This window comes from Vigna unguiculata, chromosome 2 (assembly GCF_037176805.1).
Source record: "Vigna unguiculata cultivar grain cowpea cultivar isolate G323 ecotype 2 chromosome 2, ASM3717680v1, whole genome shotgun sequence".
NCBI classification, from domain to species: domain Eukaryota; kingdom Viridiplantae; phylum Streptophyta; class Magnoliopsida; order Fabales; family Fabaceae; genus Vigna; species Vigna unguiculata.
The window spans coordinates 25,220,055-25,242,269 of record NC_140793.1 but is presented as its reverse complement, the minus strand read 5'-3'; the positions used below and the strand labels follow the sequence as shown (position 1 = coordinate 25,242,269).

The 22,215-nt window shown below is 32.6% G+C and overlaps 2 protein-coding genes across 2 annotated transcripts; both read left to right on the top strand.

Annotated features, from left to right (window-relative positions):
- The first annotated feature begins 6,168 nt into the window (after positions 1 to 6,168).
- Positions 6,169 to 18,512, top strand: LOC114173024 (uncharacterized). The gene is made up of 4 exons (XM_028057217.2): positions 6,169 to 6,847; positions 16,196 to 16,804; positions 17,326 to 17,611; positions 18,071 to 18,512. The coding sequence occupies exons 1-4, from the start codon at positions 6,245 to 6,247 to the stop codon at positions 18,103 to 18,105; spliced, it is 1,533 nt and encodes a 510-aa protein (XP_027913018.1). The 5' UTR covers positions 6,169 to 6,244; the 3' UTR covers positions 18,106 to 18,512.
- A 1,898-nt stretch (positions 18,513 to 20,410) lies between these two features.
- Positions 20,411 to 21,875, top strand: LOC114173045 (small multi-drug export protein). Its single transcript, XM_028057241.2, has 2 exons — positions 20,411 to 21,110; positions 21,401 to 21,875. The coding sequence occupies exons 1-2, from the start codon at positions 20,572 to 20,574 to the stop codon at positions 21,813 to 21,815; spliced, it is 954 nt and encodes a 317-aa protein (XP_027913042.1). The 5' UTR covers positions 20,411 to 20,571; the 3' UTR covers positions 21,816 to 21,875.
- The last annotated feature ends 340 nt before the right edge of the window (positions 21,876 to 22,215 follow it).

Below are 22,215 nucleotides of genomic sequence, written 5' to 3'. Positions count from 1 at the left end.
GATCTTGTGGAGTTTGTTGATTTTGTAATTCAGATGAAATTTCACTTCAAGATGGATTGCATGTCATTGTAAGGAAAATATCAGGTTTTCCATTGTGAGAAACAATTTTCATACCATCTTGATATCATTGTGTCAAGTCTTGACGACTACCAGTAATGACAATGGTAGTATTGTCATCTTTCCAACAGTATCTTCAAAGAAATGAAAGTGTGAATGATAATATATTTAGATGTAATAAATGTCTTTTTAAATATATTTACCTGCGTGAGTTTGTCCTTCATGCAAAACATGTTGCAAACCTTGGTACACTTCAGCACAAATGTTGTTTTGATGATTACGAATCTATCGTAACCTCTCGGTCTCAATCTTAACGTAGTTATCTAGAACATATTGTTGTAAAAGTCGTCCCACTTGTAATATTACAGACTAATCATTTGGACGAATCTACATTAAATAATCATGTGTTTCTAAAAATATGTTAGCCTTCTTCATAAGTAATTTGATGAAATAGAGGTAATTATGATAGAAGTTACCTGAAGCATGAAACTATAATATTCTCGACATGAGATACTTTGACCATTATGATTATTTTGTGTTGGTGTCCCAGTCATATGTTCCAAAAGAAAATAATAAAGGATATTGTAAAGTGTCATAATATCCTATGGTCTCTTGTATGTTTATTAAATTTCCATCATGACCTACAATTTTAATATCTCGACCACATGCCATTGATTATGTGTCTGCAGTAACAATAACAATTGCTATTTGAGATGCACTTGGAAGATTATATTGTGATTGATTCATATGACACTCTTTAATAGGTAAAGAACATATTAAAAATATATCAATAGATTTGGAAATAGGGGTTTGAATACAAATTTTAAAAATATTTTGGAAAACTTGAGTAAGTTGGACCTTAACTAACTTTAAAGAGTTTTAAAATTAGTTTATGAACAATTTGTTAAAGCTTTTAAGACAATGCTTAAAAGAAGTAACTCAAACAATAAATAAATAAATATATAAATATATATATATATATATATATATATATATATATATATATAACATTTCATGTAAATTAAAGGCGGTTTATATAATTTAGGGTGCAGTTTAAATTCAAATATATAGCAAGTTAAGTGAGTTGTATTATTTTTTCAATCCAATTTTAGTTCAAATATGTAATGAGTTGATTGATTAAAACTCATACTACAAATACAATATATTATGAAAATGATGTTTGCTAAATGTTTTTTTATTTTGAATTATTATAAATATATTACTTTTTCTAATTTTTATAAACACTTTATTTTTATTTTTAATTTCGATAAATATTGCATTTATTAATATATGTAATCTTTCTATTGTATTATTTGTAAACATATCATTTGTATTTTATTTTAAACATTTTAATAGGATATTAATGTGACCCAACCCAATTCGCATCGTCGTCATAATTTATTTAGTAATTCAACTGATCATGACATTATGATTAGTAAGTTTAATTAAAAAATAATAATACAAATACGAAACAAGGGACAAAAAAAAACACTTGTGTTTTATTATTCAAAAAAAAATTATTTAAAATATATTCTTAATTCACAAGTTTCAGTTTCTGGAATTAATTAAAGAATTGAATCATAGAATTGTATTGGCCACTTGGCGTGCCAAATTGAGCCACACGCACAAGAAAATAGTTTGAAAGGCAACAGTTATTAGCATTCATCTTCTTCCATTGACCTTCTTGTCCTTTCTTTTGTTCATCACATTAATGGCTTCTGGACCAGCTATTGCTAGGGTGAACACTCCGTTGAATCTTCAGGAAATTGCTTTGTAGTTTCCATGTTTCTAATGTTGACTAGTTAATAGGAATTATATATATATATATATATATATATATATATATATATATATATATATATATATATATATATAAAATAATTGAGAATATTTTTACTATTTTTGACATTGTCTAAATGCCTATTGTCGTAAAACAAAAAATATATATCATGATAGTATACCCAAAAAAAACAATTAATAAATATTTTAAAATTTATATTATCATAATTTGCTTTTGATAAAATTAATAAATAATTTGAATTAATAACATCGTAATGAGAAAAGTAAAGTATTTCTTTACATTCGTTTTGTTTATTGGTATAGCATATTAGTTATTCAAAATATAGAATAATGATATTGTATATTCTTTCGTCACGATGAAAAGGTTAATCATGTTGAGTTCTAACTTGTTTGGATTTGGAGGTGATTAGTGGATATGATTAAAGACTAAGTAACAAAATTTGGAAAGAAACTTCTAGGGCATTGTTAATTGAGAAGAGTATTAGAGTCTAGAATAAACATGATTAAAGACTAAGAAGATTGAAGATAAAACAAATGGTGAAGACCAAAAAGAAGATTAATTAGTATTGCTTTTGCGTGTTGAAAATGGAAGTGGGAAAAGGAAACTTTGTGAGTGAATGTGATGGAAGATTGGTTAAGTGCGCCACCATAATAAACTTTTGTTTGTTTTTAGTCATTTGTTGGAAATTGGAGTAGCTTTTAATGAGGTCGGTTCTATTTGGGTTTCAGATTTTCTATGGATTTAAAAAAAAAAAAATCTATGTAAATGTTTGTTTTTACAACTTAAAAATAATATTATTTTTATTTTATTTTAACTTAATTTCTAATAAATTTAAATACATATATACTATAATTGATAAAGTTTCTTATATTTGTTTAAAACTTAAAAGACCATTTATAAGTTAACTAAATACAAATATATAAATATTTTAGTGTTAGTTATAACCCTGTAAAAAAACTTTTAATTGATCTTTTACGTGAATCATTTAATAAAGGAAAATTATTTTTTAATAATTAAATTTTGATAAAATTTTTTATAATCTGAAGTGGTAATATTTTTTAAGTCACTCTTCATCTTTTTATTTTTATTATTTTTTTATATTTTAAAATTATTTAAAAGATGTCATGTCAAATTTTAAAAATGATAATTAAAATTTAATTATTAAAATATCATTGTTTTTTAATAAATACCATGTATTAATATAATATATTAATAAATATAAGTTATAGATTGAATTGTTATGTATATTAAATATATAAATATATGTATATAAATTATAAATAATATTTTAACTAAATGTATAACTCTTAATTGTACTTTTTTGCATTAAGAAACTATATAAAAAGTAATTGCAGAAAACTTTAATATATAACATGTTTTAAAATGTGTCTTACAAACTAATTTATTAATGTGTATATGTATATGTATTAATAATATTAATTCATTTCATGTTTCTTTTACTAAGTTAAGTTTTGTTTAGAATTGTTAGTTTTATATATAAAATATCATTTATTCTCTTTATCATCATGCTAAATAACATTTACGGTTTTAAGTTTTCAAAATAGATTCGCCTTGCTTGTTTTTTTCAATTAAACAATACTTGATAGGATGATAAATAAACCCAATTTTTTCGTTCGAATCTGTTTTTAGGATGATAAAATTTCTGTATTGATCGGATATGGATATGTATAAAATAATAAAAGAAAATAAAAATATTTTGTGAAATGGAAAGTAAATAACATGAATTAAATATTGATCAATAAAGTTGACTAACCATGTTCAGTGTCAGTAATGTGCGTATTACTTGGTCCTGCTTTATTATCATTACGTCCTATAAATCTTTGAGGGGCAAAACCATCACCTAATATTTAAAAAATAAGATAAATTGTATTTAAATCAAATATATATTTTATAGAAAAGAACTAAAAAAATGTAAGCATACTCCAAAGGACTTTCTCGGGTAATGACATACATTAGTGATGAGGTGGGTTTAAACCTAAACAAAGAAGTTGTATCCTACTTTTTTTGTATAAAGTTAGATATAATTTTTTTGTTTAAGCATAAATAAATGTTATTATTTATGAAGTATTTTTAAGATTGTTAGAGTACATTATTATTTATATACGTTTTTTTTTTATTGTTGTACATAATACAATGGATATAGTGCATTGACCACAATCTATATTACTGATAGGTGAAGTACTTGATCGTGCTTCATATACATTATATTCTTCAAACCTTTGCAGTACATGAGTAGAACCTGTTATGTGAAAGCATGGAGCATAATAAATAAAAATATAAAAATATGTAAATATTTCATAAAATGGTAAATAAAAAACATGGATTAAATATTGATGAATAAAATTGACTAACCATGTTGAGGGTCAGTAATGTGTGTATTACTTGGTCCTGCTTCATTGTCATTACTTCCTACAAACCTTTATGGGACAAAACCATAACCTAATATTTCAAAAATAAGTTAAATTGTATTTAAATCAAATATATAGTTTACATGAAATAACTAAAAAGAATGTGAGGATACTCGGAAGGACTTTCTCGGTCAATGACATACACTAGTGATGATGAAAAATGTGATGTTACCTGCATTAGTTATTGACTGAGTCAATTGTTGAATATATGTCATTCTCAATCGGAGAGCTTTGTTTGTCATTTGAACAATGTTGGTTGTGTTTTCAGGATTATTTTTCTTCTTTTAGATTGTTCAGTAAGTCTTTGTTGGGGGGTCATTCCACGTCTTCTATTTGCAGTATTTATTCTCCATCTTTGTCTTTATTGTTCTGATGTTGATTTGTTAAAAGGAATATTTTCCATTTAGGTATGTTGTCGGTTTAAACCAAAAACAATAAACAATAAATCCAAAATTAATATGAATTTAAAAACCTATTACTTGGAAGAAAGTAATGAATGAAAAGAAGGACAATGAAAGTAGTACATAATATGTACAACAAATAAAACTAAAGAAAGATATAGGAAGAAGTACCTTAATGTGTGAGTAGTAAAGACTACAAATTTGTTGATGTAACAATGAAGAGCAGCAAATGCAAATGATGACAAGTTGGTTAGCAAGTTATTGAAGCAAAAATAAAAAAGATTTGTAATTAAAAAAATTAATTTGACAGTTTTAAAATAATACAACATGAAATTGCTAAGTTCTAAAAAAACACTCATTTTTAATGATAAAATAAAGTGATGTTGTGTATAAATCTTGTAAACTTATAAAATGATTAAAAATTAGAAAAACTGATGTGTAATTAAAAATAAAATATATTAATCTTGTAAACTTCTAAAGTGATTAAAAATTAAAAATACTTATAATGAAAAATATTTATGTTGTAAACTTTAAAAATAATGAAAAATTAAAAAAAAAACTTATAATGAAAAAATATTTATGTTGTAAACTTATAAAATTATTAAAAGTAAAAAAAATACTTATAATGAAAAATATTTATGTTGTAAATTTATAAAATTATTAAAAGTAAAAAATACTTAATAATACACACACTTACATATATTTATGTGTGCATTATGTATTATATTAACGAGTATATACTCGTTAATGATCAAATTTTCAAACTCAAAAGTCATTTGTAGTGTCTAATATGTTTAACATGTATTCATTACATCTAAACTACAAGAAATAAAGACAATTATATGTAATGTTTGAAAACAACAAATATGAAAGATTGACTTAAAGAAGGAACTAATAACATAACAAAGAATGAAAATGAGTAAAACAAAGGAAAAAATGTGTACTTGTGACAAAAAGAAAGGATAACAAACAAAGTAAACAAGGAAAAGAGTGATCAATTACATGTAGTATTATGGCAACATGCAATTGTTAATGATTCACGATGTTGTTCAATGAAAAATTAAAATGAAAGGAGAGGAAAGAATGAAATAACAATCTTTTAATAATATGACATCAATTTTGTTTTATAATATTTACAACAACCGTTAAACATAAATTTTTTTTATGTCAAAATCAATTACTATCATTAACATATTATTTATTTTAAAGTTTGACTAGTGTTCTTTTTTAAATGCGCATTGAAAAACAAAAAAAAGAGTAAAACATTTTTATAAATTTTTCTTAATATCGACTAGGAATCACTTTATATATATATATATATATATATATATATATATATATATATATATATATATTTTTTTTTTAAAATAAACATATAATATAATTATTAACTCATAAAATGTTTTAATTTTTTAAAGTGTTAAGAGGGCGTTTCTCTAACATTTTCCTTATATATATACAAACCGTTATAAATTCTTTGTTTCTCTTTCTTACACTCACAACCCATATATCTACAGTTCTAGTTTTCAGCTTCATCACTCATCGATCGACACGCTATGGAGTTATTCACCAAAACCAACGTGGTGAGGCTGCGGAGCCACCTCGACAAGTATCTCGTGGCCGATGCCGACGGCAGCCAGGTCCGCCAGAGCCGTAAGGCCCCCGGCCGGGGAGCGCGGTGGACCGTAGAGGAGATAACGGACGGAGGAAGCAAAAAGGTGCGCCTCAGGAGCTACCACGGAAGGTACTTAACGGCGACGGAGGCGCCGTTTCTGTTTGGGATGACGGGAAAGAAGGTGCTCCAGAGGGAGTTCGAGCCCGGTGCGGATTTCAAGCACGACTGGGAAGTGACACGCGACGGGTTCCAGGTGAAGTTGATGTGCTGGAGTGGCAAGTTCCTGCGCGCGAACGGAGGGACACCGCCATGGCGGAGCAGCGTGACGGTGGACGAGCCGCACAGTTCGGCGACGAAGGATTGGGTTCTGTGGGATGTGGAGACTGTGGAGGCGGTGGAGGAGTTGGTGGATGATTTGTGCGACAGCACGGTTTCGTCTATCGCTTCCGATGATTTCTCCGTCGATTCGGAACCAGCGTCGCCGATGTCCGTTTTCGCCCTCAAGTCGCCGCCGGCGAGGCGGAACTCGAACCTGATGCTGCAGGTGCGTTTTTCTCGTTCATCGACTCTTCCTTTAGCAATTTTTGCGTGAATATGTTGTCCGTTGAATTTTTCGTTGAGAGGAAGTGTGATTTTTCAAATGATTCTAAATAACAATTTTGGCTAAATTAGTAATGAGAACGCGTTAGTTAAAATAGGAAAACAAGTTATTTCGGACCTCTGTTTTTTCTTTAAATAAATAAATAAAAAGTACAATAGTTAATTGTATATATAGGGATAAGTAATACATAAAATGTGTAAACTAAATACTTGGGTTCTTTATATTCTTAATCATGGATGATGAGATTTAGTTCTTCATTATTTCAATTATAAAAGTCACAACAAAAATACAAGTAGTGAATACGTTTTTAAAGATAAAATTTATTTCATTAGTCATTACACTTCAACATTAAAAGGGGAAAAAACAGTAATGATCGTGCTAAGATTTTTTATTCGATATAGTAATATTTACTGGTGAAACTTTTTCACTAAATATTTGAATTACTTTTAGTTTTTAAAAAATATTTTCATTTGAATTGAATTAAAATTTAATGAAGTAAATTGAAGTAAGTTATGTTAATTTTGGGATGAAATTTAAGATTATGCTGAATGATTTTAATATTATATTGGTATAAATAACTATTAATAAGTATTTGAAAAGATGATGTCTGATAATTTTTATAATTATTTTATACTACATAACTTTATTAACTTATATAGTAATTATCTGAAGAAAAAATAATCAGTAATTTGTGATTAATAACCTGTTTAACTTATACTTTAGATTCGATTAAAAAAATACTTCAGAATTTCAGGGAAATTTCCTAGTCATTGTTCTAAATTATAAAAGACCATAGTTCAACTGGATGACTTGCTTATTTCTTTGAAACAAGCGTTCACACCGTGTTTGGTCTTTCCCTTGACCGGGTTGAGTTGAAGCGCTTCAAAACAGAAATGTGTAAATGTCAATATTTTGGACTAACGTAATTCAATGTCACTCTTCTTCCTAAAATATACCCAAAACATGTTTTTTTTTTTTTTTTGTTTAAATGTAAGAATTAATAAATTTAAAATTTTACATTATTATTTAGTGATTCTGAATATACTATCAAGTAATTATTACAAAAAGTGAATACTTAAATAAACAAATAAATTCATGATTGCATAATATGTAATATTAAAATTGTATTAATATATTTAACTTGTTTTTTTTTTTCAGTAAGTTAACTTTGCAAATAGTGTGGTATTATCTGTTTCATGCAAACGCTATAATCAACTGATCAAACATAATTATGCACGCTTGAACTCGAAATAAATTTTAGATTAAATGATTTTTTATTAGTTTCAAAACTTTTTCATGATTTTATTTATTTATTTATTATATTATTTTTTTTGTTTTATTTCTTATTTTTTTATCATTGCTATTAATTATCTTTTGAATAAATAATATTTTTATGATTTAAATTTTATTTATTAATAAACTAATTATTATTTGACATAAAGTGAATGTTTGATGGATCACTATATTGATATAAATTGAATTTTGTATATATTTAATCATTATAAGAATACAAAATAAATAAATATGTAAATGCAAAATAAATATAATAATTTTTATGTATGGCTAATATAAAAGATTCACAAAATTAATCAATTAGAAATCATTCCAGTACACAAATTTTGTATTGCAATTTATACTAGATGATTGGGTACTATTTTTACTGACAATATGTTTGAAGTAAATTGAATCAATAAAGCATCAAAAGCATATTTTAAACCAAAGATTTCAAATTGATCTTTATCAAGTTTGAAGATGGACTACTAAGTTAAATCTTATAAGGTTGATAGCAGTCCTAAAGAAGTTGAAATATTTAAGACTTGACTTATTTAATATAACCTGTTTTTATGTCTTAACTTTTTTGAAAGTAGTTTAATTCTAAAGTTTTCCTAAGTCTGCTTGGTAGGAATTAATATCTCTAAACGAGTTAAAATTATATCCAAGAATTTAATGAACCAATATCTTTATATAGATTAGTACGTCTTTACACAAATTAATAAATATATCGTGTCAAAATATTACCATCCAAAATTATTATTATTATCATAGGTCATTATTGTTATTTAGGTAAATAGATTGTCTTATTTGAATAGTCCGAAGTCTTATCCTTTTAATTAAATAACTTTTTAAGAAAGTCTTAACTCATTTAATAAATGCTTTGACCTCATCTCTGCTTGCGTGAGTGAAGTTATATCTCCTCCTCTCAAGTTTTCTTTCCCATTCGGTGATACTAATGGACACATAGTTTGGTGTTTGGGTATTTTAGGTCTATACACGAAAAGGGTTTGTTAACACAAGTAAAACACTCGATTGGGTATTTTATAGGTCTATACAAGAAGGGTTTAGTTAACGTACTCCTAGAAAAAACTCGATTGTTTAGTTCATTTCCAGTTTCCATTAAAATACGCGTGGCCACAATTAGCTTTCACGATGGATGTTCATTTGTTTCTCAAGTATGTCCAACGAAAATTTTGGACGCTCACACGCAGGGTCGTATAGTCTCATCCCTGTATTACCATATCAGAGTCCTCCACTACCATTGATGGCCACTTGGTTGAATTTGATGTGCTGTGTGTTGCTTCATCCCTTCACCAACTCTTCTCCACCAACGAAAATGTAATCACACAATTCACACTTTAACAAATGCGTTCACACCCCAAAGACCAAACAGTAAACGCACTACTAACAATTGGTGAAGGAACGAGTCCACATGCGTAGAAAGAGCTTTTTGTTATTTCAATTTAAAATTAATCTTTGGTTTGTGAAAATTAATACAATATAATATTGATCTGTGAAAATTGACGCCATTTAATAAGATATTAATACTCAAGATGAAGATGGTAATTAGTAACTTGGAAACAGATATACGAATATAACATTTAACTGAAGTTGTCTATACCCTACTTGTTCTTCTTATGAGCCAAATGTCTACGTCAAGACAATTAGTATATGGATATAACATTTATGAGAGAGACAGAGAAAGACAGAGTTTCTCATATAATTTAATCTTGAGGATTCGCATATTCATGGGCAGAGGATGGGGTTTGGAAGTACACATTCATATTTTTTTGTCTTGACAAGGACTAGAAGCGTTTTCAGTAGTAATTGGGACTAGAAAGTGGAGAATATATAACATTGTCTATTTGTCTAAGACTCCTTGTGTAGACGTTAGTTTCACACTTTTGAGTGGCTTTTATCTCCATAGCTTCCACCCTACGTATTGTTTCTTTTCCTTCTTGTATTGGTCTCTCTTAAGTTCCTTTATGCTTTTGTTATTTGATATTTTATTACATTTTTTGGACTGAGGATTTCGTTGGTGGCTTCCAATGGAAGACCATTTTGGTTCTCTATTTTTAATTTTTTTTGGTACACTCAAAGACGCCAAACACAAGTTCCATACATATCCAACAATGAGTCACCGATAGTGACTGAATTTAATTAGGCCGAGTCAGCACTTCAACCTAGCTGGCAGAGCATATCCAATCCAATCCTCGCTGTCTCATTGTCAATCTTTTTGTTTAAGTGGGCGTCATCAATTCAACTAAACTGCAATGGTAAAAAAACTACTTGGGTTGGGCTGCGCATTTTCTTTATAACTTCGGCGGTTTCTTCATGTAACCCATCAATTTTTTCTCTGTACTCTATCGTTTTGGATTTTATTTTCTGAATCACTGTTAGTGTATCAAGAAAGAGAGAAGAGAAAGGCTTCTGTTATTCATTGAATGAAACAGTGAGTTTGTACAAAGGAAAAGCTTGGCTTTATATAACACAAGCAAAACAGTTGGAGGTAACAGAAAACAGAATAACGGAACGTAAAACAGAAAAGATATATGAAATATATCTCTATCACCCTCCCTCAAGCTAGGCATAGGGATTCCGTAAGCCAAGCTTGGAAATAGCTGTGTGAAACGGTGTAGGATGGAGAGACTTGGTAAAAACATCCGCAAGTTGATGGGCGGAAGGAACGTGAAGAAGATGAATGAGACCATCAAGAATTTTTTGACGTATGAGATGACAATCAATCTCTACATGTTTAGTACGCTCATGGAAAGTGGGATTTTTGGCAATTTGGATTGCTGAATTATTATCACAAAAGGTGACATATGGGGTAGGAATGGAAAGATGCAGGTCACGAAGAATGTATTGGAGCCACTGAAGTTCACACGTGAGATAGGCTAAAGAACGGTATTCAGCTTCTGTAGAAGACCTGGAGACCGTGCTTTGTTTCTTGGATTTCCAAGAAATGAGAGAGGTGCCTATGAAGATGCAAAAACCAGAGACAGAACGACGTGTAGTAGCACAAGTGGCCCAGTCAGAATCGGAAAAAGCTTGGATCTTAAACTCAATGCTGGATTGGTAAAAAAGACCATACCCTGGAGCACTTTTCAGATAGCGAACAATGCGTAAGGCTTGAGCCATGTGGGGTTCACGGGGAGAGGAAATGAATTGACTTAGTTGTTGAACAGCAAAACATATGTCAGGTCGTGTGTGCGTCAAATAAAGGAGTCGACCAATGAGCCTGCGATAGGAAGAAGGATCAGACAGCAACATTCCTTCATCAGCATGTAATTTGGTGGCAGGATCAGAGGGCGAAGGTGCAGGTTTACAACCAAGAAGACCTGCTTCAGAGATAAGGTCGAGGCAATATTTTCGTTGATTCAAAACTAAGCCTTGTGAAGATCGAACAACCTCTAGCCCCAAAAAATATTTAAGGTGACCAAGATCTTTAATGTGAAACTTATCATGAAGATGGTTTTTAACCATTTGAATCTCAGAAACGTCATTACCGGTGAGTACTATATCGTCAACATAAACTAGTAGTACTGTAATGGTGGAACCAGTATGTTTGACAAAAAGAGAGTAATCAGCAACACTTTGATAATAGCCCAAAATGAGAAGTTCAGAAGTAAGCTTGGTGTTCCAGTTTCTGCTGGCCTGTTTTAGGCCATAGAGAGACTTGTGAAGTTTGCACACAGATTGAGGATGAGGAAGAGAGAGTCCAGGTGGAGGCTTCATGTAAATTTCTTCATCCAACTCACCATGCAAGAAAGCATTATCAACATCCAGTTGATGGATGAACCAATGGTGAGCAGCAGCTAAGGCAAGAACAATGCGGACAGTAGACAACTTCACAACAGGAGAAAAAGTCTCAAAATAATCAATCCCTTCAGTTTGTGTGAACCCCTTTGCAACCAAACGAGCTTTGTATCTGTCCACCGAACCATCTGCTTTATGTTTGACCCTATAAACCCATCTGCAGCCAATGGACTTCTTGCCAGGAGGAAGAGAAACTAACGTCCAGGTGTGGTTTCGATCAAGAGCAAGTAGTTCAGCAGACATAGCTTCTTTCCAGCAGTCACTTTGAATGGCTTCTTTGTATGAAGAGGGTTCACCTTGGGCAGATATGTTATGACAGAAAGAAGTATGATTAGAAGAACATTTATCATAAGAAAGAAAATTATGAATAGGATAGGGAGTAGAGAAGACTGAATCGGATGTGGAAGCAGAACCACAGTAGTAATTTTGTAAGTATCGAGGCCTATTTTTAAGACGATTAGAAGTCCTAAGAACTTCTGTTTGATTGTTATCAGAAGCTGTTAGGTGAGAAGTGTCCTGAACTGCAATTTGAGAAGTATCAGAAGTAGAGATTGTAGAAATATCATTGTTTCCTGCAGCTGTGACAGATGAAATGGGAATATCAAAATGAAACAAGTCATTGCTGGTAGAGGGAGATGCAACAGTGGAATATTGTGAAGGAGATGAAGAAGTAGAGTAGGGAAAAACAGTTTCATGAAAAAGGGCGTTGCGGGATACGATAATGGATTTGGAATGAATGTCATATAAAACATAGCCTTTGGTGCCAGGCTTGAAGCCAAGGAAAACACACTTTTGGCTTCTTGAATCCAATTTATTTCTGGCAGCAGGATGAGTGCTGACATATGACAGACAGCCAAACACTTTGAGATGTGAGAAATCGGGTTGGGAGCCATAAACAATTTCATAAGGTGACTTATTCTGCAAAAAACAAGTAGGCAAACGATTTATGATGTGCGTAGCAAGCTTTAGAGAATATGACCAGAATATGTTAGGCATTTTTGCTTGAAAAAGGAAAGCTCTACAAACATTTAATAGGTGTTGGTGCTTCCTCTCAACAATGCCATTTTGTTGAGGGGTTGCCACACAAGAAGTTTCATGAAAAATTCCTTTTGAGTTGTAAAAGTCATGTAAAAAAAATTCCTTACCATTATCTGATCTTACTCTCTTTAACTTGCAAGAAAACTGGTTTTCAGTTAAAATGACAAAATTTTGAAAAGATGAACGGACCTCAGATTTGTTTTTAAGAAGAAGAGTCCAAGTAAACCTACTATAGTCATCCACTATAGTTAAGAAATATTTGTACCCTTCAATAGAAATTATAGAGAGAGGGCCCCAAATGTCAATGTGGATTAGTTCAAAGAAATGAGTAGATTTTGTGGGACTAGGATGATACTGTAATCGTTTTTGTTTTGCAAATGCACATGCATCACATGTAGTAACAGGGGAAGAGGAAAGATTAGGATATTGAGAAGCAATGACTTTTAGAATTTTATTAGAAGGATGGCCCAATTTCATATGCCACAAGTTACAAGATTGAGTATTGTTAATAGAAACAGAATGCTGTACAGAGCTACTATCTTCTGATACACTCAAATTGCAGTTTTTGGTAAGATAGAACAAGCCTTTATACTTTTTAGCTGCTCCAATCATCCGAAAGGTATTGGTCTGCAGAATTAAACATTGGTTCTGGTGAAAGGTCACAAGATAGTTAGAGGAGTTAACTAATTTGGAAATAGAAAGTAACTGAACATGAAAGCTAGGAACGTAAAGGGTGTCATGTAAAACAATATTGCCCAAGATAACAGTGCCAGAAAAACTTGCAGTGACAAAATTTTTGTTTGGTAAGCAAATTGAAATGGGGGTAATAGGTTTAAGATTTTGGAAGGAGGATTTAAAAGGGGAAATGTGGTCAGTGGCACCACTATCTATAATCCAAGAAGTGGTAGGAAAGAAAGAACCTGAGGGTTGGATGGTGCACTGATTGACAGCAGGAGGGACGGAAGAAGCTTGTTGTGACTGCTGAATTAAAGCTATGAGAGCATCATATTGTTCTTTGGAGAAACCATGGTGGACATTTGTTTGGTCATTCTTGGTGGCAGGAACGTCCACAGTTGTAGAAGGGTTTGTAGTGTCACACATGCTAGCAGAAGGCTTTGGTGTACTAGACTTGGGCTTATTTTGGTGATAGCCTTGAGGAAGACCGTGCTTTATCCAACAGGTTTCAGAAGTGTGATTGGTCCTTTGGCAATGATCACAAAATTTAGCATTGCGTCCACTAGGTTTATTAGTTCTGCCACGACCACGAGAATTTGAAAAACCTCCACGAGGGACTTTATTTGAGCTTTCTTGAAAGCTCATATTGGCGACAGAATCTTGGGAAGGGGCAGAAGAAGGACCACTGAATTCTCGTTCTTGCTGGAGAACTAGCGAGAAAACCCGAATTAAGCTGGGCATTGGTTCCATGAGCATTATCTGGGATCGGACTTGAGAAAACTCATCGTTGAGGCCACGGAGAAATTTTATGATATAGTCATCATCTCTTTCTTTTTGGATTTTGGAGATTAAGCCGCAAGTGCAAGGAGAATTACAAGTGCAAGCAAGAACAGTACGGTAAAGAGAAAGCTCCTTCCAAATAATTTGAAGCCTAGTATAATACTGGGATACGGTGGAGTCACCTTGGTGGCAGTTTTGCAGATTTTCTTGAAGGTCAGCGACGTGGAATTTGTCACCATGAGAGAAACGCTGAAGGAGATCATTCCAAATGTCGGCTGCCAAATCCATCCACATGACGGATTGCTTAATTTCAGTGGTCATTGAGCGAGTAAGCCAAGCTATCACCATTTTGTTGCAGCGTCTCCATGCTTCGTGAAGAGGATCATCAGGTGGTGGACAATTTAGGGTTCCAAGAACGAACTTTTCTTTGTTTTTGGTTTCAAGGGCAACGAAGAAATCGTGTTTCCATTGCTGATAGTTGTTTTCAGCGAGAGGGGGGGAAACAAGAACAAGAGCAGGGCTTTCTCCTGGATGGAGAAAGAGAGGATTAGCGGGATTGGTAAGATGATCAGGAGACGCCATAGAAGGAGAAGAAGCGGAGCGTGATTACACTGATACCATGTTAGTGTATCAAGAAAGAGAGAAGAGAAAGGCTTCTGTTATTCATTGAATGAAACAGTGAGTTTGTACAAAGGAAAAGCTTGGCTTTATATAACACAAGCAAAACAGTTGGAGGTAACAGAAAACAGAATAACGGAACGTAAAACAGAAAAGATATATGAAATATATCTCTATCAATCACACTAAATCAATTTTGGAAATATTTTTCCGAGAGGCACTCACCCAATTTTCTAGAAAATACTCACCCACTCTTATTCTGAAAAAAAAAAAATCCAAAAATTATGATGGGATGCAAGAAGAAAATGGATAAGGTGTAGGAAGCAACGGTCTATAACTTTTAACCGAAAGCTATAATAATTTTTTTTAAACGCTAAAAAACGCTATCATCGCATCTTTAACATCACTTCAATTACACAAATAAATTTTTACAGTTACCTACTATTTTCTACATTTTTTCATGGAAATAACCATTGACACGTTAACACGTGTCTTACAAAGCAAGAGTGAGGGTACGTTCGAAATTAGTTTGAAAAAATTTGGTATACTTAATTTGTGTGTGTGATAAGATGATAATTTGAGTAGGTATTACTTTAATTCGATGTTTTAAAGTCGGCTGAAGTGGTCTCAATAATTGCGAGGTCTGATTTCCAGGCTAAGAAACTAAACTCGATTAAGCATTTTGCCATGCTTAGATGACGTAATAATTTCTACGAAAAGTCACACGCGAATGACCAATAATTTGAGGCGAGATGCAGAACACGGAACGGAAACTGAAACCGAAACAGATGAATCGGATTAGGCTCTTCCGCCACGTAATGCGTAGAGCCAAACGCGTTGTCCCCGAAAAGTCGCCACTGCTGACTCCCTCTTCCCCTTTTTTGATCCTCGACAGTTGAAAGTTCAAACAACCAGTCACGCACACTAACTCTTACCCACAACCATTACAATAATAAAAATAATAATAGTAAAACTTTCGTAACCGAATAAATACCCATCCATCCCCCTTTCATTTCTCCCAGTCACTAACTAAATACTCATCTTCTCATCGTATAATTACATTACATTTTCATACTACTCATGCAGGCAATAAGTTCCAACAAGTTCAGAAATGGCATGGACTTCTTCCACCGCGCCAAGGCGGTGCGTCTCCGCAGCCACCACGACAAGTACCTGCTCGCGGATGAGGACGAGGAGTCCGTCACGCAAGGCCGCAACGGCTCCTCCAAGAGCGCGCGCTGGATCGTCGAATACGTCCCCGAATACGACAACATAATTCGCCTGAAAAGCTGTTACGGAAAGTACCTCACCGCCTCCAACCTCAACTTCCTTCTCGGCATGACGGGCCACAAGGTCCTCCAGACCCTCCCGCAGAGGCTCGACTCCTCCGTCGAGTGGGAGCCCGTCAAGGACGGAGGCCACGTCAGGCTCAAGACTCGCTACGGCAACTTCCTCCGCGCCAATGGGGGTGTGCCGCCCTGGAGAAACTCCGTCACGCACGATATTCCGCACAGGTCCGCCACGCAGGACTGGATCCTCTGGGACGTGGATGTCGTCGAGATTTATGTCAACTCTCCGGCGAATAGCAGTAAACCCTCTGCTCCCCCGTTGCCAGGTTCCGACCCTGTTCCAGTCCTCGCCAGCGCGCCGGTTCCCCCACCACCATCCTTGTCTGCCAGCTTATCAAGACAAAAGGTATTATCAGATTCTTGGTAAAGTTATGTTTTTTTCTTTATGGGCAACATTCATATGCATTTTGTTTTTGCGTCATTCAAGTTAACATAATAGAAGTTTTACCATAGCAATATGGACAACGACAAAAAGTTTTACTCGCAATTGCAGTTTCCTCACACAATCCTTGACATGGAAGGAAATTTCAGATCAAATCCATGTCAAAGTTTGAAGTTGCGATCGTATCCGATGTGATTACTTATATAACCTAAAATAATTTTGTATGTTGTGACTGAAATAACAATGGCTAATTCTTTGAAACCTTGATTTGAGTAATAACAATAATGATTCAACCGCTGAAAGGTACTAATAAATATATCTGTGGAATGAAATTGTTCATATACTGGAAATCGTTAATGGAGCCACGTTGAAGTATTTGTTAGCACTTTTTTCCTTTTAGGCTTAAAAAATAGTGAAGTTGTCACTTTACATGGCCTCTTGTTATCGTTGTTGTGGATGATGATTGTGGTTGGTTTTGTTTACAGTCGAATGAATTGAATGGTTCATCTAAGATGGAAGGGAGGATTATTTACTACAATATTGCTGAAGAGAACGGAGAGGTGTTGGATGAAGGTTCGCAGGGCTATTCTTTGATTTTCAAAGGGATTGGAGTTGAAGAATTGACTCGAAAGTTTGAGGAAGAGACAGGTCTAGAGGGAATCATTGTATGTAATCGGAGTCCTTTGAATGGAAGGCTTTATCCTCTTCGCTTGCAGCTTCCTCCAAACACCGTCACCATGCGAGTTGTTTTGGTTCTTCCCATGTCAAATGGTGTGTTTTCTTCTTCTTTCTCATTCCTTCCTTCTAGATAAAGTTGTTTGAATTAATGTTTTACCCACTCCAAATAGGAGACTGTAAACTTGTTTTATTCATATTCTTCAAAATCATGGTTGAATTGTTGTATTTAAATAAAGTTACTTTCCTTTTGGGAGAAACAAATCTCAAATAATTCAAACATCAATCATAGAAAAATGTTTTGTCGTACGGAGAACCAAGTAATTAGAAGGAAGCTTAGTTATCGTGGTGGACCAAGTATTTAAACGAAGCTTCGTCAAATGTCGTAAATTTTATGCAACTAATAATTAATACCTTTCTTATGCAACTTGCTGGTTTGACTGCATTGCACATTGTACATCATATATTTTTGTTGAGTGTTAAAAAAGTGTACGAAAATGTGTTAGCATTTCTTGTTCCAATTTCTATCTTCCTTATATGCCTTTTCTTTTTCAGTGGCTAGAGAATTAGAGGCAGAAGGCTTACTGTGAGAAGCCTATGAATTTTGCAACGAAAGCCTATATCAGTACTGATCGAAGCCACCGTGAGTTTTCCGAGAAAATATTCAGTATTTAGGAATATGTTATAGTCCATTGCATTCATTAAGCATAGTTCATCGTGGTCTTTGGAAGAAGCTCAGAGTGGTGATGTGTGTGGATCACAACAGAAATATATGCCCTTTCATCAATGGCGAAGATCGTAGGCGATTCAGAGATGGTGGATTTTGTTGGGCTTTTATTTTTCATTAAGCATGTGTTGCATGTGGATCCGGGGAATTTTTTTGTTCGATTGTTTATGTAATTTTATAGCGATACTGCGACATGTAAATAGTTCACAAATTTTTGTCACCGATAGAAGATTATTTTTATTCTTCAGAAGTATAGCAGCATTTGTTTAATCCGAGTTGATTTCTGCTTGGTTGTCTCTTAATGGAATTTGTTAATTTACTGCATGTTTGAAATTTAATGAGAATATATTTTGCCATAAAAAACTGTATTGAAAAATTTGGACGCTAATTATTTACTAGTTTGGCTTTCAAGATGAAAATTAAAATCGAATCCAGTTCAAACACACGTTCAATCAAAGCAACATAACAAATTTGTCCTGTTGAACATGTGTGTCTGTCTTGGTTTGTTTTGTATTTTGTTTCACTTCTTTCAAGTGGTTGGCCAAATTCATCACTCACTCACTCATCATCATATCTATTCAAGTTCAATTCAGAGTAGGGTGGTCCTATTTATGAATTTAAAAATGTATATAAGAATTCCCAAAACTTAATAAATATATAATTGCAAATGTACAAATCCAGATTAGAAGCATATTTTTTTGATAAAAAAACTCAATGTTCCTTATAAGAATGATAAAAAAAAATTCACTATTTCTTATGTAGAACTTTCCCCAATGTGAGTGAAAGTACACAAGTCCATGAATGGTGTAAAGTTCAAAGTTAGATCTTGCCGCAGATGGCAGAGGAGTTTATATATCCACTCAAAACAACACATTTTATAAATTAGTTTTTCTTAAATGGTAGACAACAAACAAGAAGGTAGAAGTACCTTGTTAAGTTCTCCCCATTGTTTGTATCGTAGTACAGTACCCTGCATCATTTCCTTTTCTGACAATCTGGCATATATCCTCGTTAATTAGTTTCAAGAAAAAATAAAAGACATCTGTAATAATGTGATAATATGTAATTAAATATTATTATTTTAAGTTGTCATCAAATTATTGAATATATATATATATATATATATAATAATAATTTGACTTGCTACTCTATAAATGCATTAGTAGGAATTTTGGATGAGTTTGATGATTATCAATTAATTTACTTTTAATAGTATAAATATAAAATAACCATCTATTGCACAAATTTATACCATTTTTTATTTATTTTATGAGTTGGAACATATCTAATGTACATTATATATGTGTGTATTCTATTGCTGCTGATATAAAGAAAATAGTTTCACATATTATTATATTGGTTCTAGAAAATGTTAAAACCCATAACCAACAAAAAATAGTTAATTAAATTTGAAATAATATTGTATTGTAAACATATATACATATTTATAAATAAGAACAATTTGTAAAATGAAAAAAAGTAAAAGAAGAGTCAGATATTATTTTGTTGTGAGGTGCAACAATTATCTAGGGACGTAACTAGGGAACCATGTCACAATAAAGTTTTGATTTTTAATAATAAGTAAGAAAGATATTATTGAAGGTAATATTAATTGTCTTGCGGTAAATTTCTATCTCTTACACAATATTTATGACATTTTTACTCTTTTTCAAATAAAAAAGATGTGAATAAAAAGTATAACCTAACTTTGTTACTATTTTTTTGTCTTTGTTTTTCATGCATTAAAATTATAAAAAATAAGAAAACATAGGACATAAGAGTGTTTGTAATAGAAAACATCATAAGAAATCAAAAACCAACATATTAAATTGGCATTGACAGAGTAAACAATGTGACAAATTCCAAAAAAGAAAAAAACACTATATGTTAAAGGGATATAAATATAATATAGTAAATTCCATAATTGAAAGAAAAGAGAATGTATTAGAGAAAGTAGTCATAGGTAATATGATAAATTCCATTCATGAATGAAAAAAAAAAAAACCAATATAAAATACATGGTCGACAAAGTAATCGTGGATTATTTGGAAGTTTTCTAATAACTTTTTTTCTTAGTTTCTTTAGTAGATCAAACAAAATATTAAATATTGTTATCTATATTTTCTTTTCTACATATCTCTTTCTTCATTTAAAAAAATTGAAAATATTTGCTTTCCAGGGTTATACATGTAGAGTATTCAACCCCTCGGCCTCACTCACTCAAGATGATGATTGTAATGAACTTGAATACCAACCTTTCTCAATTCTAAGTTCCACACTTTCTCTTATCAAACATAGTTTTCATCTTTCCCAAGTTGTTGGGTTAACAATGGCTGCCACATCGTTGTCACTAACATCATCATTGCATTTCAGAAAAACCCACAGCAGGATTTCACCTTTCAATTTTCGTCCTCTCTTCCAAAAGGGTACACAATCTCTTAAATCAAATTTCTCATTCTCGACCCTTCACGGCACCCCCCATTTCAGACCTTCTATTGCAATTGCCCCTTTCTCACCGACCCAGACAAGAGCTTCTTCTGATGAATGCTTTGACCCTGCTGATGAAGCCGAAAGATTGCTGCTTTCTGGGGAAAAGCCAGTTAAATTCGCCTTCTGGGTCATATTTTGGGCCTCTTTGTCCCTGGCTTGGTTTGCGGTTTCAAAGGATGCAAATGCTGCTGTTGACTCCATCAAAGCCTCTGGCTTTGGCTTGAAAATTGCCAATTCTTTGAGGAAATTGGGTTGGCCTGATGGGGTTGTGGTTTTCACACTTGCCACTCTTCCTGTGCTTGAGCTTCGTGGTGCTATTCCTGTGGGTTACTGGATGCAACTCAACCCCACAACTTTGACAATCTTGTCCATTCTGGGGTTAGTCTTTTAAATTTTTTCATTCTATTAAGCACACTCTTCTGTAGCTATTTTTTGTAAGATATTCTTGAAATTCACTGCAATCTTGGCACCCATTTGTCCTTACGTGGCTCTGTTGATTTCTCATGGTTAATTTGTTTGGTTTGTTGTGACATTCCATCTTTTCTTGGAACAGTTATGTCAGATAATATGACATTGTTTGTTTACCGTTGACGTAATTTAGATTGATTTTTGGTAATTGTGGGAGTTCTACCATGGTTGGATGAACCATATTTGTGTGATTGATGTAGGAACATGGTCCCTGTGCCATTCATTGTACTGTACCTGAAAAGATTTGCGTCTTTCATCGCTGCAAGGAGCTCTACTCTGTCACGATTTCTTGACATGTTGTTTAAGAATGCCAAAGAGAAGGCTGGTCCAGTGGAGGAGTTTCAGTGGCTTGGTCTGATGCTGTTTGTGGCTGTCCCTTTTCCTGGAACAGGAGCATGGACTGGAGCATTTATAGCAGCTATTCTTGATATGCCATTTTGGGCTGCTGTATCTGCTAATTTCTTTGGTGTGGTTTTTGCTGGGCTGCTAGTAAACCTGCTAGTGAACCTTGGCCTCAAGTATGCTATTATTACTGGTATCATTCTTTTCTTTGTTTCTACATTCATGTGGAGCATCCTTAGAAATCTTAAAAAAGGTTTGAATCCGTCAAATTGATGTGAAATGTATGATTTTTCCTTTGTCAACAGTAAAATAAATTGTTAGTTTTGTTATTCATTCTCTTTGTTTTCATTTGCTTATATTTCATAATAGAGCATCCTAGTTCAGTTACATGTAAAAGTGAAAAAGCTGAGATTTTGTATATACCCTTTTACTGATGATTTGAAAAATCATGGGCTGACTGATAGTTCTTGTTGGATAACATCTTCTAAATAGGTTAGGCATCACAGCCATTACATGAACATTTTGTTGGAGAACATCGTGATTCTGCAATATTTTCTTTTCTTAGGTGGAGTATAATTTCAATTGGGAAGCTTAAGACCTACTTAACTTTTAACTTTGTAGTGCATCTTTTCTTTTTGAAATGTAAAATTTAGCAATTTAAGATGGAGGACAC

Coding starts and splice junctions, on each gene's coding strand:
- LOC114173045 (XM_028057241.2), top strand. CDS start 20,572: ATGGCTGCCACATCGTTGTCACTAACATCATCATTGCATTTCAGAAAA. Junction 21,111..21,400: donor ACAATCTTGTCCATTCTGGG/GTTAGTCTTTTA, acceptor TGATTGATGTAG/GAACATGGTCCCTGTGCCAT.
- LOC114173024 (XM_028057217.2), top strand. CDS start 6,245: ATGGAGTTATTCACCAAAACCAACGTGGTGAGGCTGCGGAGCCACCTC. Junction 6,848..16,195: donor ACTCGAACCTGATGCTGCAG/GTGCGTTTTTCT, acceptor CTACTCATGCAG/GCAATAAGTTCCAACAAGTT. Junction 16,805..17,325: donor CCAGCTTATCAAGACAAAAG/GTATTATCAGAT, acceptor TTTTGTTTACAG/TCGAATGAATTGAATGGTTC.